Source organism: Anoplopoma fimbria, chromosome 9 (assembly GCF_027596085.1).
Source record: "Anoplopoma fimbria isolate UVic2021 breed Golden Eagle Sablefish chromosome 9, Afim_UVic_2022, whole genome shotgun sequence".
Lineage (NCBI taxonomy): Eukaryota > Metazoa > Chordata > Actinopteri > Perciformes > Anoplopomatidae > Anoplopoma > Anoplopoma fimbria.
Genome location: NC_072457.1, coordinates 21,142,677 through 21,158,712, shown reverse-complemented (window position 1 = coordinate 21,158,712; position 16,036 = coordinate 21,142,677). Strand labels below are relative to the sequence as shown.

The 16,036-nt window shown below is 45.2% G+C and overlaps 1 protein-coding gene across 1 annotated transcript in view; it reads left to right on the top strand.

Moving 5' to 3' along the window:
* The window catches only part of LOC129095494 (RNA binding protein fox-1 homolog 2-like), a 33,534-nt gene that overhangs the window by 6,565 nt on the left and 10,933 nt on the right, over positions 1-16,036 (top strand). Inside the window, 6 exon segments of the mRNA XM_054603957.1 lie at positions 1,060-1,110; positions 13,655-13,737; positions 13,739-13,859; positions 14,979-15,149; positions 15,689-15,742; positions 15,895-15,987. Coding sequence (XP_054459932.1) covers positions 1,060-1,110; positions 13,655-13,737; positions 13,739-13,859; positions 14,979-15,149; positions 15,689-15,742; positions 15,895-15,987 — 573 coding nt within the window.

Sequence of the window (16,036 nt, the reverse complement as noted above, 5' to 3'; positions counted from 1 at the left end):
TCTAAGAGGTGATTCATTATTTAGAGCTTCTGCCTCCCAAAGCCAGTTCGCTAAGTACATTTTTGGCTCTGAGATAGACTCTCACAAACTGCTTTTTTTTTTTGGGGGAATTTTTTTTTTTTTTTTTTTTGATCGCTAGGACGCTTCCTTTTGCCTCTTGCATTTGGAAACATTGTGCTTAGTTTTGGCATAAATGCCTCATGGGGTCCAAAGTTAGATGGCTACAGTATTAATCAGGCGAACTGAAGCCGTAGAGCGCGCAGAGCAAAGTGTTCCCCCTGAGGAAAGAGCAGATGAGGGACATTGGTTCCAGATGAAAGGAAGATCATGGGGGGGTGGGGGAGGAGCCGAGTTGTTTTATAATCTAGCGATATGAAGCCAGAGACAGGCAAATCTGTTTCCCCCCCTTCGGAGGGTGTTGTAATTGTTGCGTAAAGCTCCCTTTTTATAATGGAATACATTAGCATAGAAGTGGGAACACGGTGTTATGAGCACAAATAAAATGAGTTACAAACTATTTTTGGGGTGCAGGGGATGTGATTTGTTTATTTGGCATTTGGCAAACATTTTTTTTTTTCTCCCTTATTAATACGTCTTGTTAAACTGCAAATCACTCCCCAGATGTTACGCGCATCCATCTTTGCTACACACAGCCAGAGAACATTGAGAGGAATGTGTCGGAGATTGCATCAGGGCTCACGATGCCTTTTCACACCGACGGGGCTTCGCTCTCGCTGACACCCCTGACCTATTTATGATTTAAGAGCTGCGGAGAGAGCCCTGCCTTTCATCCCCCGCCCGCATGATCTCACTCGCCCCCGTTATCACGCCGTTACAAGCAGACAAAAGATCCGCCGGGTTGGAAGAGCTCCGGAGGAGATCACGGGAGTGTGTCACTGGGGGCGAGTTGATTTGATTAGGAGACGGTAACACCACGCAACTGTAGAGTCAAATTAAAAAAAAAAAGTGCGAAAGAACAGAGACGAGTGAATGAAACAGCAGTCCGGTACATCAAGTTGCTGACCATGTATTAAAAAAATCTGCCCTCTTGTCTTCCAGAACAACGACCCTTTGACCCTTGGTTACCATGGCTACCCGTCTCATAGTCAGGTAAGGACTCAAACTCCATGTTTTCTAATATTCCACCACCCCTTCTTTCTCTGACAATTCTCTACTATTCATAAAGCATTATTTATGGCTCACTGAGGCTCTCTGAACCACAAGGTGGGGGTGTAGATTATAATTTATCAGTCGTGTAGAAGAAGACGTGCCTCCACACCCTTCACTCTTTCAGTATTGCCCTCCCACCACTTTTCTTTCTGTTCTCGACAATCAGCAGTATTATTAATCATCTTTGAGCTTTTAAATCCAACTCTTTGTTTTCTGTTAAAACTTGAAGATTCTCACATTTTTCTCTCCTCCAAACAAAAGCTAATAGATATTAAAGGAACCATCTGTGTTGTGTGTTGTGTGTGTGTGACTGTTTGTTGGCAAGGCCGCAATCTGTTTACCCGTGTTTTGTATTATCCTGCTGATTGTGTTATTAGACTGTTCAGTTAACTTGGTTAATCCTTAGATCATCCTCCGCTCATCCACTCATCCTCTCATGCTCTGCCCCATAATCCCCTCATCCCTCACTCTCCGCGCTGCCCGGCAACCTCTGGCTTCTTATCTGCACTTTATCTGTCCTAAACCTTCATTTGTACGCCCTTATTTGCTTCAGTAGGAGGGTTTCCTTTTATTTCACCACGGGGTGATGCAGCTTTGAACCATTTCCTTGCTAATGATGATGTTCACAGAATAAGGCTAAAGTGTTGCCTCGTTCCAGCGATCTCTTGTTGGGGTGTAAAGGAGTCCGTCAAGTGCTACTTGAGGGACTTGGAAGTGTAAACCGGTCTCTGACCAGGATTTTTTTTTATAAAGGGCTTAGAGGGAAGAAAACAATGCTGGGCAGTTGAGGCTCCCACAACACAGAGGTGTTAAACTGTCAACATTAGTGTGAGAATGATGTGATCAAAGAAAGAGCCGGGAGAGCAGCAATATGTGAGAAGAGGGATGAGCCCTTTTTTTAGACATGGGATATGAAACTTTTATTTTTATATCTGTTGGAGTAACGATTTGGGAGCTTTATATAAATGTATAGCGGCGAGTTGCAAATATAAAATGTATTTAACCTCGTATCAAACCTAAATATAGCAAACTTCTATCATTGAAAAGTAATTATTTGCGTTCTATAATTTGCTCTCTAGTAGATTTTCCTTGTTTCCCAGGAAACGACGCTTGCATCTGTTGGATGTCTCGCCGAAGACAATTACTGGATGTGCGTATGGGTTCAGTATTACCCTAGTTGGAGGACATTGTCTTTTATTTCTTCTTCTTTTTTTTTTTAATAATGTGAGGCGATGAATCCTCTCATTGCGTTCCACTCTGTTGCCTTTCTGATAGAGGAGCTGCTCGCGGCATGTTTTTCTGTCCCCAGTGGTCGATGCACGTGTCATTAAATGTGTCTGAGAAACATATCTGTAGCTGCTCAATGCTCCACTACACCATGTTCACCAGCTAGACGCTTACTGTCTGTCTGTCTGTCTGCAGTTTGGTGCTGGACAGGTATTGTTAAGTGGTTGTTTTTTTTGTTGTTGTTGCTGAAAACAGCTGCCTTATGCTGCTGGATAAAAGGTTAAAAGTTGCGGCCTGTAAAACCAAAACAATGAGCTGAAAGATGCTCAAATGCTAAAGCCTATTGTTGACATATTGATTGGTGCACAATGGCGTTACTTGGGTTACGACCATAGACTGAAGCCATCCATTGGTTTGTGGACTGCCGCTTTGAAGCATCCCTTTCAGGGATTTGTCCGTCGCCATCTTGGATTACGGCTGTCGCCATCTTGGCTTTTTTTGCAACCAGTGAATGGGAGCTACCATATTTGGAATGCGGAGGAGTGACGTTGAGACGCCGCATATGGCTCTGGTAGCTGCAGCGACATGTCAATCACAGTAAGCCCGCCCTAAAGCATACCCTGCTTTATGGTCTATTTGACTCTAAACGGACCATCATTTACTAAATGAACGTCATGCTGTATTGAAGAAGACTTGAAACTAGAGATTGAAGCCATACACTCATGTTTACAATGTTTAATCCCTTAATAAACATGTGAGAAGTAGGCTCATTCTCTCATAGACTTCCAAAAAATCGGACTTCTTTTTTACAACCAGAGGAGTCGCCCCCCGATGGCCATTAGAGAGAATGCAAGTTTAAGACACTTATGCATTGGCTTCACTCTGCAGAACCAGAGGTTGCTGCCTGGTTGCAATGGGCTCCAGTGCAGCTGTTATGACGGGTCCTTGTGAGCGATAATTACCAATTACTGTTATCACTCCATTAGGCGTACATGGATACCCTACATCCCTGTTATTGCAGCTTTAAGGGTTCTAACTTCTATGTGGCTTTAGTCAGACTTGAGCGTTATTGGAAGTGTTGTGAGAATGCTTTTAGGTTCGACCCAGTCGGACTGCCGTTTCACGGGGAAGGACAGTTCGGCGCCCGTTCAAACACGAGCCAAACATGTAAAATGCCAGCACGTTTATGTAACCAGGTGCATCTCTAAAAGGAGAGGGGGAGAGAGAGAGAGAGAGAATTCACTTCCTATCCCAGTGGTGCCAGCAGCCCCAGTTAACTCACCTACATGGAGAAAGAGAACAGAAGAAGGAAGAAAGAGAGAGAGAGAGAGAGAGAGCAGGGGGAGGGACTGCGACATTAGAGGGCAGCAGAGGGGAGGGGAAAGTTTGCAGGTGTGACAGAGGCAGAGAAGTAGGAGGGGGGAGGCGTCAGCCTATATGGGTGAGAAAGGAGGAGGAGGAGGCGGACTGGAGAAGAGACAGAAGAGATGAGCAGGCAAGGGCACAGCAGCAAAACAGAAGGCTGGGGGTAGAGGAAAAGGAAGGAGCGAGTGGGAGAGGGAAAGAAAAGAGTGAGTAGGAGAGAGAGAGAGAGAGACACACACAGAGAGACAGAGTGAGAGAGAGAGGGGAAGGAAAAGAAAGAAAGCGAGTAAGCAAGCAAGTGAGGGAGAGTGACAGGGACAGAGGCCAGCAGAGGAGGAGGAGGAGGAGGGAGGGAGGGAGGGAGGGAGGAGGAGAGAGGGGGTATTGGCATGGCAGACAGAGCGAGCGGGGGCAGAGAGAGGGAGATTTTGAATCCGTGAGACAGACAAGAGAGACTGAGCTGGTGAGGTGACACAGGCTCGGAGAGAGAGAGAGAGAGAGAGAGAGAGAGTGAAGGGAGCGACGGCTTTTTTGAGTTGTCGCACGGAATACGATGATGGGACTGTACTATCCTTCCGTGTGTTCGGTGAGTCTTTATCTCCATCTCTTTTTGTTATTTATTTATTTTTCTTTCTTTTTTTAAATGTCCTCCTCCGTGCTCGCGTCCGCTGCATCGCCTCCTCCGCGGCTCGGGCTCCGCCGTACACGGAGAGCAGGCAGCACTGTCAGCGAGCATGAAATGTTAATTAACTGCTAACAGATGAGGACTCTTCTTGACCCCCTTTTTGCCGGAGTGGTCCAGTCAGGGGCATTACATAGAGTGCCGTTAGGACTCGGCGCCCCGGTTGCTATGAGGGGGAGATAAACAGTGAAACCAGCGTAGTAGGCGTAAGATGACAGTGAGATACAGGCTACGGAGATTGCATCGCTATACAATTAGGATTTGCCGCGGCGAAAAAGGCACGAGCGGTGATGTGTTATTCTCCTGCCCTGAGCTAGAAGCGCATGCAATCTGAACATCAAGAGCTTCTGCCACTGCCAGAAACGGCGCTCTGCCATGTATTATGTATGCTCAGAAGATTCATCCAGTGCAGCGTGTTAGTGTGCTCAGCTGGATGTAGCAGTGTGCTGCTTCTGCGGTAAACTCTTTTTCGGTGTGGAAACAGTGAAGGGATATTGGGGGAGGAGAGTCTTTCCTCCTTTATTGCCTCTGCAGCTGTCTCTGTTCGTCGCTCAAGCCCCCGTGAGCGAAAGGGACAGGTGTCCCCACCCAGAACAGTTGTCTCTGTATTTTTCTTTCTTTCTTTCTTTCTTTCTTTCTCTTCCTCCCCTTCTCCCTTCTCCAACTCTCCTATTTCGCTAGAAACACCCCCTCACTGTAATTTCTGTGTCACACATTTCACACTCACACACACACACACAGAAGCTGAAGCACACAGTGGGCCGCAAAGTTGGTGTCTCGCTCATATCATTACATTTCGTTTCGGCGTGAGTCAGTCGCTTGGCGTGCGTGCGCTTCTTCCTCTCTTTCCCCGTGCGTGTGCGCCTCTCTTTCAGCTGTACCTTGGATTCCTGCTCCCTTTACTGTTTGACCTCTTTTCTCCCTCCCTCGCTCTCCCCGGGGCCCTGGCAGCTGTTATCTCAATGTTTTTTTTCTTTCTCTCCCCTCTAAGAGCCCCCTGGAAGAGGGGGGATGGGCCGGGAAAGAGTGAGAGAATGGGAGCAGGAGAATGGAGAAATTGATTTTTTTTTTTTTAAGGTTGCTGGAGACCCCTTCGGGTGGTTGCCGGGGAAGCCCGTGGATGAGGAAGCTGAATTTGTGTGGAGATGGACAAATAAAGAGGAGTTGGAGATGTAGAGCAACAATATTAGGTCAACTGGAAAGGGCTAGATTGCTCTGTGACGCAATTTCTGTAGAGCTGACTTCGCAGTTATGGCGTGTGTGTGTGTGTGTGTTTAAGTGTGTGCTGCCTTCTGACGGAGTTTATTTATGAGCTCTTTTATAATGTTGCTGCACTCTAATATTTTTGGCCTTTGCTGCAAGAGAGTTGCAGTTTCAGACTGAGTGCAAAACACTAAAATATTTTCTCAGCCCCACCTAAGCGTGTGCCCTAAGGCGAGGGAGAGACGCCTACCTGCTGCAAAACTACACACACACACACACACACACACACACACACACACACACACACACACACACACACACACAGCCACGCTTTCATAAACTGTAAACGGGTCATGAGGTTTCAACCCACCCCCCACCCAGCCTCCTCCACCTCCAACCATCCACAAATCCTGTTATTGATTCTTTCGCAGGGTTAACAATGATGGTCGGTAAATGATCCCAATGAGCCGTGTTGCCGTGGCAACTTGCATGAGTCATTCATTTTGTACCGGATTGTTAAATGGTTCGAGGAGCGGAGGGAAATGTCGACGGGAGAGCCATGTGAGGTAAACACCTCTTGCGCTACCCTTCTGAGAAAAAAAAAAAAAAAAAAACAACAAAAAAAAAAAAAGCTTATGAAATTGCCTGAACCCCTCGGAGCTTCTATAACTGTGCCTTCGTTCGCAGCCATTTGCATCTCTAATGGCTCTCCAAAAAAAAAAAAAAAAAAAAAAAAAAAAAAAAAGCTCTCGCTGTGAGGCATCTGCGCGGAATTCAAAAGAACCTGCCTTTTTGAAATTGATAGGGGTTGCCCTCGCCGGGTCTTTGGACGGCGCGGTTGACAGTGACAACACCGCTCTACGAGTCGCTTGTGTACATTCTCAAAAACGGCGCTTGACAGCCGGACGAGTGCTCTATTGTCACAGGGAGTCCTGCTCGAGCTCCAGAACGGGACCAACTCGTTTCATGGCCGTACCTTTTGTGTTGAAAGCGCCACGTCCATGTTGGGTAAACACCAGTCCGTCCCTGAGTTTGTGTGCTCACCTGCACATGTGTTTGTTTGGGTCTGCGTGTGGCTTTTTGATGAGGAATAAATGCGGACAAATAGTGTCATCATCTTTTTTTTTTTTTTTTTTTTTGAGTGTTTACCTTTTCATAAAAATGCTGTGATGGAGCTGTGCGGAGCGTTGACACAGTGTGTGGAGAGATGACAGGGACAGCCATCCCTGTGTGTGTGTGTGTGTGTGTGTGTGTGTGTGTGTGTGTGTGTGTGTGTGTGTGTGTGTGTGTGTGTGTGTGTGTGTGTGTGTGTGTGTGTGTGTGTGTGTGTGTGTGTGTGTGTGTGTGTGTGTGTGTGTGTGTGTGTGTTGTGTGTGTTTGTCTCCCAGAAAGGGTTTCTGAGGAAGGCGAGTCTTATACGTGACACCCTAGAAGGAAATGGATGGGGGGGTTTGTTTGACAAGCAGGCACGTTACCCTATAAGGAGATGGAGGAGAGTGTGGGGGGAGGAGCCCAGGCACCGCGGATATCTTGTTGCTATGAAGCAAAATGGGCTTGATTGACATGCGTGGAGGGGGCGGGACGTATGAGAGGGTCCCGTCTGGATTTTATGAAGCGTAAAGAAGCGTAGCACACAGCAGAGAGAGAGAGAGAGACACAGTGGGAGGAAAAGGAGAACAGCAACAAGAGGAGGAGAGCAAAGAGGGGGGAGGAGGAGGAGGATGGGTTGATGTGGAATGGAATAATTTAACAAGAGGGTGTCTCCTGGCTCATCGGTATGCCACAGGCACGCCGTAAACGCTTCCCCAGCTGTTCGCAGCTCGGGTAGCATCAGCACGGAGTCACAAGCCAAGATCTGAGCCCAGCACAACTTCCCAATTTAATGCGATTATCGAGCCAAAATGTGAGCTGCTGCTAACTGCATGAATCACATTTTCCTGCGTCAAGTTCGCCGAATTAGGCTACAGACCAAAGTGCCAGGGGCCCGGAGAAAGTAAGACACCGAAATGTCATTATTCGTGTGAAATGACCCGGTGTTGCCCCGGTTAGCTCTTAGCCATGTTCCTCTCCTCTTCTTCTTCTTCTTCCTCCTCCTCCTCCTCCTCCTGTAGCGTAGTGAGACTGCTGCAGACGAGCACATTTTATAACATGTCTCCTCAGACACACTTGCTGATGCTAACTGACCCGAAAGTAAGCCAGCTACAGCTACCGCTCTGAGTCACTGGCTTTGCCTGGCCAACGCACGCACACTTACACAACCCCTCGATGCCTTAACGCCCCGACGCCATGGGAGCGGAAGCACACACACACACACACACACACACACACACATACACATACGCGCCGATATGCACACGACATGTACACAAACGTAACGTTCACAAAAACCAGAGTGCCGGCACAAGTGCACAGCTTACAGTTTGTCTGTCCACAGGGCAGCACTTTTATTTAAAATTGACTTGGAATGCCCCCCCTGCCCCCGTTTCATCTTCGTGTTCCTCCACTTATCCCGCTATCTTTGTGCATTTATTCGGTAGAAGCTTTTATCCTGATGCAAAAGCACAAAGGCCACTGGCAGTCAACATAAAAAGCCCCATAGCTTGACAGTTTTGTGAGAGCTCGAAAAAAGTAAATAAAGCCCGAGCAGCAGCAGCAGCACGCAGGCACACAGTATTCTTGTGGAGACCGGGCTGTTGACACAATGCATCAGGTAGAGAGCGGTGCTGATGAGATGCGTCTAAAATGGATCTCCTCTGAAAAGGCCAGTCGTCGAACACAAATACAAGGTTGTTTTTGGCTCGTGTTCCCGCTTCTATTTTGGTCTGGCAGAAAGGAACAGCAACAGCCGGGGTTGTCCATTCCCCTGCTAGGCTGTAGTCTGTTTCTGTGCATGAGCAACAACAATGAGAGGGATGCTGGGATTGAAAGGGATGCGATCTGATCGGCGGTGTGGACTTTGGAAATGAAACATAGCGTTGCAGCCAAGACGGATATCAAAACCTCAGGTCTTAAGCGTGCGGCGTTTAATATTCAAGTCACTATCACTCCTATACGAGTTGCATCACAGCTTGTCAAGACTGACTCATCAGTAGATGAGTGAGTTGAGTCATCAATGTTGGGACTCGAGTACGGCAACACTGGAGCCGTGATGAACATTTACATTCAGAGTAGGGGGTCGGTTTCCCAACAAAAATTCATCAAAGGTAGAATGTTTTTGCTCTTTTTTTTTTTTTTTTTTTGTAGTCAGTAATATATTCTGCCCCATGCTTTATTGCAGGGGAAGCCGTAAGAGTTTCCTTAGTTGTTTTTCTTTCTCCATTTTTCTTATTGTTCAAATTTCTGATTTATTGTCCCTAAGGAAGAAATTCCTTTTGCAGCAAGTCGGACACAAGATACACAATAGCTTTACATTTTGAAAAATCCTGAGCGTCATCTTAGTATTCCTTTGAGTCTGCACTTAAGCTGCCAGTGAACTGCTGTTTCGGATGTTCAAAAGCTTCAGAAACATCCCTCCTACCAATTATATCCGATACTAGATTAAGGAGATCGGTGTCCCAAACTGACAATCTGACATTCGCTGCAGCATCGCGCCGTGGTGTCTCCAAATCGTATGTTTGGTTTTGTTACACCACTATTTCTGTCACACGCGGAATTCACCGAGTGCAACACCATGAACGTCTTCCAGGAGACACTGTTTTCAAATTCGATCACTAAGTGGCACAGCCGTGCTCTGTGCTAAATGCTAACGTCAGCATGCTAATGTGCTCACAGCACTTGAGTTTACTGTGTGCGCCATCTTGCTTTAGCCTGTTAGTGTGCTAATTAGCATAAAAACACAAAGGGAAGCTGATGGGAATGTCATTAGTTTTGCAGGTTTTTCGGTCATAAACCAAAAGTAATGGACATCATGAAGCCTGCAAATTTCCCAGCTGCGGGACTAATAAAGGATTATCTTATCTTATCTTATCTTAAACCAGCTGGAGTCTCACCACATGCACTCCATATTCAACCTGAGGGGGGACATGAACGTCGGTACCAAATGAGGTCAAACCTTCTATATGTAAGCCTAGTCTCAATGCGTCGCCCCCTTTTATTTCTTTTCCCAGTTCACCACTTGACCCAACCCTCGGTGATCAACTTTCCCTTTCTAGCTGCCACACAGGAGTGGTTTCAGTTTCCCCTTTTTTCTGTTTGTCATCCAGGTTAGCTCTTACCTGGTGACCCAGAAGGACTCGCTCCGCCCGCTGTCATTTTTACCGCCGCGCAAATGCAGTCGATCAAAGACGGCCAGACGCAAGGCGAAGCCAACCTGTGTATCATTTAGCACATAATGTGTTTTGTCTCCCGCAGTTAAAAGCTCGATCTAAACTGACTAATGTTCCTCGTTGCTGCTTTCCTTTTTTTTTTTTTTTTTTTTTTTTTTTTTTCCTGTCTCTCTCAGATGTAATGAATTCAGGATGTCTCATCAGAGGATTTCAGCTCGTGTTCACATTATTACCATCAGTGATGTAACAGTGGCACAGAGAGAGAAAGATTCTTCACATATGAACATTTTATGAGTCCCTTTTTAAGCTTTTGTTCATTAATGGAGCATAGAATTCTAACTGCTATTAACGGAAAACGCATTAAAAAGGATGTAATGATGTATGGAATCACCTTAAAATCCGTATCCATCCAATACAATGCTATTAAAAGGAACATTCTATTTGCAGAAAACTAGACTTGGATGTCTATTTACTTGCATATCTATAACATGTGCAAAACGAATGCTAATGATGAGCAAACGTTTTCTGAAAACCAAGGTGAGACTGTGCTGCTGCATGAAACCGAGGCGGGACAGGAAGGCAAGGACGTGAAGGATGTTATCACTTCTCGGAATCTTAATTTGGATGCTTGTGGACAAGATTGGAAGAGGTTCATACAGCTGCAGGGTCTTAGAGGAGTGGACACAGCTGCTGTTTCAAAATGGGAATGAAGTTAGAAAGAGTTGTGGCTCGAGTGCGAGGCACTGAAGATGGAGAACGTGGTTTCTAATTCCGGCCGAGGTTGAGACTCTTCACCTGGCAGGAGAGCAGCATCAGTTTAGGTTATGAAACGAGGATGTGTGAAGCAGCAGATTAATGATGAACACATATTTACTGTATGTTATCAGGGAGAGGAGGGAGTGAGATAACTGTGTATGATCGCTGCGTATGATTACTGATATCACACCAGTGCTGCGCTCGCGAAAGGTTGAGTTTAAAGCCTCTTGATACGGTTTCCTTTTCTCTAACATCGTCAGGAAAAAGCCCCAAGGTGAAGTAGTTTCTGATGGCACGAGAAGTTTTCTTTTTAACTGATAATTCAAATGGAACTGAAAGATGTTGATGATAAGTGTTTGTGCCACAGATTTCCAGTGCTGCACCGTGGTTGTGAGGCTGAGACCCATTCATTTAAAAGTCATAAAGCCTTAAGTCTTTTACTGTACTGTATTTTTTAACAAAATGCAAATCATTTCTTCAAACATTTATTAGAATATGTGTCCGGGTAAAGCAAAAATAAATGTGTTTTGAGTTTTTCACACCACAGAAAAATGTGTTATTACCCACTCATCCAAAACTGAATGATTTTAAAAAAGAAAAAAAAAAAGGAACGGTATTTAAAATTAGGTTTCAACATTGTGAAACAATAAGCAGTATTTTCTACTCTGAAACGTTTTGGGGTGCACAGAAGTAAGCATAGCACCAGTTTCCTCGACAAAAAGCCAATGGGATTCTTCAATACACTTTTGGGATTATTACAGAAAATAAGATCTATAGCATTCAAACCTTTTATGATACATACTTATTTTGTTCAGCATATAATCTTCACAAATGATTTTTGAAGTGCAGATGCAATCGCCAGGAGTAAAAAGCTAACAAAGGCGGACTGGTCTCTAATTAGTTATTATTTATTTCCCTGTAAAACAAAACTAAGCTAACTATAAGCTTGTGTTAATTATGGGCCTTATTTCAGGCATCTAACCAAAAACGCATTAAAAAAAAAAAACAGCACTCTACATGACTCTACTGTTTTCAAGTCAATAAGGAAATTCTGTTCACCTGAAGACTGATTTAATCAGAGATACAGGTTGAATAGAATTTAAGCTGATGTCAATCGCATGCGTGTTCTCGTCCCAATGAATATATGTTAAAGTCAGTCTGACCTCTCCAGCTGAAAAAAAAGCTTACAGCTGTAACGTTGACTTTTTTTATATATCAAACTGAGACGACTCGTTCCTCTACATGCTGACGGTGCAGCTCTGCCCTCGCCGCGCTCATGTAACAATATCGATGTGATCCGTGTCGACCATGTGCATCCCCCGTTTGTCACTGAGGCGAGGGGCCGTCTACCGTGGCACAGGTGTGACGCCGCGAAAGGTCAAAAGCTGGGAGACAGATGGCACGCACACGCACACGCGCATACACATATACCCTCCCACACACTTTTAACACTCCCAAAGGGACAGAGACCTATTGTGCAACTCAGATGGGCATCGCTGCAGCCTGTCACTCTCTCTCTTACACACACACACACACACACACACACACACACACACACACACACACACACACACACACACACACACACACACACACGCAAAGTCAATGTGGCCAAGCAGATGTCTAGCAAGCATGGAATCTCTTTAGTGGTAATAGCCATTTATTCTGATACCCAGAAGAACAACACACAGAATGTTACTTTTAATAATTAGTTATTATGATGATGATTACCTTTTTTCTAGTGCTACTACTTAACCACTACTGCTAATATTAATAATAATAATTAAAATGATAATTGGGAAACGTAGGAGCCCAAAAAAAAAAAAGACTAACAAGGAAAAGGGAGATTAAAAAAATTGGAAAAAGACACTCAGGGTGAATTGTAACAAAACCACGTGTCCATACTTTGTTTTAAGGCACTTTTCCCATCAGTCTCAGCTCTCATGTGCATTTGGTAAATAGCTTTAGATTGCTAAAGTCAGACAGTGAACAAGATAGACATTATACCGGCTAAAAAAAAAAAAAAAAAAATCAGCATGTTAGCATCACAGTTGTCGTCAACGTTAGCGTGCTGCCGTCGGAGTTGAGCTCAAAGCACCAGAGCGGAGCAGCGTGACTGTAGACTGTGGTCCTAGCTATAAATACATCATGATGTTACAGTGTCGGATTGATCGAGCATCAGCATACAGTTATCCACGAGTTATAAAAAGATCTGAAAGACAGCGATTGTTTGGTTTATCTTCTGCAGCTATGGATCAGACGAAGGGCCGTGCCTCTTCCATCACTCATCACCTTTTTCGTCCTCCCCCCACCCCTCCTCTCTTTTCTCCCCCCGCCCCTGCCGTCTCCCTCCGCTCTCCTACTCTTACCATTTAGGGTATCCATGCCCCGCTGCCAACACCGAGGAATGTGTGTTTGTGTTTCTGCCTCGCGTCGTGTTTGTCTTGTCCCACCGTGTGATTGTTCTCCTACGCACTCTGCGTCTTTTTTTTTTTTTTTTTTTTTCTTTCTTAATCTGGGTAATAATAATAATAATAATAATAATGTTCACAAAATACTTGGGCAGGCTTCCTTACTAACAGTTGGTCTTTGTGTGAACGTTGAGGTGTGTGGGTGTCTGCGTGTCAAAGGTGGTGTGTGCGAAGAGGCGTTTGTGAGTGTGTGTGCAGGCGTTAGACACTCACCATTGTACAACACTGAGTTTGGAGGCATCTGACCCTCAATAATAGATGTGGCTGCAGTGAATATTTAATGGGTGGGGGGGCGTGGATACTTGCTCACATTTAGACACACACACACACACGGGGAAATGGAAATATAATATCCACCCCTATATGACTTTTTCGACTGATAGCTCTTGGAGAAGTGGTCTCTGTGTGGTCGGGTGATGCTCTCAGTAAAAGATACTGTGGAAGTTAGCCAGCGAGCTACTTCAGCTTTCACTCCTTCCTCACCCCTCCATCTCTCTCTCTCTTCCTTCCATCAGGGCTCTCAGGATAGTGCTGGCGGTCAGGAGGGACTCGTTCCTCCACCTTTCTCCGCGTTCCCGCCGCCTCCACCCCCGCCCCCAGAACGGCCTGGCCCTGGATTACGGGGGCAGCCTCTACGCGGCGGGGGCCGTCCAGGGCCCCGTGGAAGCCGGCGGAGCAGCAAACGGCGCCGTCAACGTCGCCAACAGCCTCAGCGTCCAAGTGAGTGCCGGCCTCTTCCTCCTTGGCTCCAGAGAGCAATGCACCTTAAGAGATAAGAAATAACAGTAAATCATTTGGACGCACCAATCTGACTTTTCCTCTCATCGTACAAAATCTAATACCCAGAATCTGTGAACTGAACGGTACCAATTGCAGATCCGATACCATTGTCCCTTTCCTTAAGTAAAAAAAAAAATCTACAAACCTGATTGAGGTATTTCCTGCTTTATATGTTAAGTAACGTTAAGCCGTAACTCCACTTTTATTCTTAAAAACCAGTACAACACCCTTGTTGTCTTAGCTTCAGCACATCCCTTACACAAATTCCAAACATGCATTTGAACCCAAGACTGTGGTTCAGAACTGTCTGAACTGCTAGCTTAGCATTAGCGTAGAGAGGCTAAAGTAAAGGTGAACAGGGACAGAATGGGGGATGTGAATGACTGGAAGGGAGAGTATACATTTTGCCCGAGAGACTAATCGATTACTACTGGTACTAGTATTAGTAACTTTTGTCTATATTTTTTACATCTACTACTTTAGGTCTCAATTTTCTTTCCTCACTGCTGACGGTTGCTTGCTGTATTTACATTTTACCGTCACCAGTTTATTAGATAGACGTATCTAAAACTAACGACCGTCTAATCCAACAGTCCTGTAATAAATGCTACCATAATGAAGGTTATAATGTTCAGTTTTATATAATTAAGGAAATATAACTTTATAATTGAGGAAAGGCTAAATAACAGATATATACACAAACCCATCCACGCAAACATACACACACACACACAAACACACACACACACACACACACACACACACAGATTTACTCTCTTTCCAAGCAAAAAGGCCAAAAAGGCCAAATATATATATATATATATAGTTTCAATGTGACTTTCCTCTGTTTTAAATCATATTAAATGTATTAACTTTAGACTGTTGCTCAGAAAATAAAAATAGCAATCTGTAGCCCTGGCTCTGGATTCTGGGAAAGGGTGTTTCTCGATAAAAAAGATTCTGTCAATGAATCCAAGAAATAATTGGCAGATAAATAGACCGGAAATAACTGTTCACTATCTAATCGTTCTCTGCCTCTTCTCTTCCTCCCTGTCCCAGCAGTCAGACGGGTCCTCCCAGATTGACGGCTCTTCAGTGGTCGGCTCAGGAGGAGTCGGGGGTGGAGGGAGCATTGGGGATGACACGGACGCCAAGGGGACCCCCAAACGGCTCCACGTGTCCAACATCCCCTTCCGCTTCCGAGACCCCGACCTACGGCAGATGTTTGGGGTGTGTAGAACGCAGTACCCCCCCCCCCCCCTTTTCCCCGCTATGCAGCCCCAAATAACTGTACAGACAAGCAGCTTTGGATTAAAAGCAGATCGTTATTAAAATAATCAAAGGACAGCACTGTGTCCTCAGATTTCTTTTCACTGTTCATGTCCTGTCCTCGAGTGAGATTCTGAAAGAATACAAGGCTCTGTAATATCTGTTTTAGCTAAAAAGAAATCTGTTTTATGTAATATTTGACTGAAGAAACAAAACCATGACCTGGCATGTCATCTTGTACAAAGATAACTAGATGATTTAGAGCCAGGTGTAAAAGTCTGGCCTCACGCTCTGCTTTTCTTTTTTTCATTTTTTTTTTTTGCGAGAGGAATGCGTCTCAAATGTGGTGCAGCGAAAAAAGAGCAGAGGCGAGGAAGACATGGTGGAAGAAAAGCCCATGATGAGCTGGCTCGCTGCCAGCTCTTCATGGTTGAACAGTGCTGACACCCTGTGGCGAGATGCAGCTCAAGACTTACATGCTTCTTCATTTTCTTTTTCAGCAATATGGCAAAATCCTCGACGTGGAGATCATTTTCAACGAGAGGGGGTCCAAGGTATGAGGAACAGGAACAATGTGTCATTTTGAATAATTGTAAACAAAAAACGAGCTCAGCAAAAACTCACCATTCATTTTCCACCTTCTCTTCTCATGCTCTCTCTCTCTCTCTCCTTTTCTTTTTTCCTATTTTCCCTCGTGTCCTCTCAGGGCTTCGGTTTTGTAACATTCGAGACGAGCGCGGATGCTGAGCGGGCCAGAGAGAAGCTCCACGGCACGCTGGTGGAAGGTCGTAAAATCGAGGTAACTCACCAACCTAGCCCCTTTTTTTCTTTATTTCTTTTAAAACAGC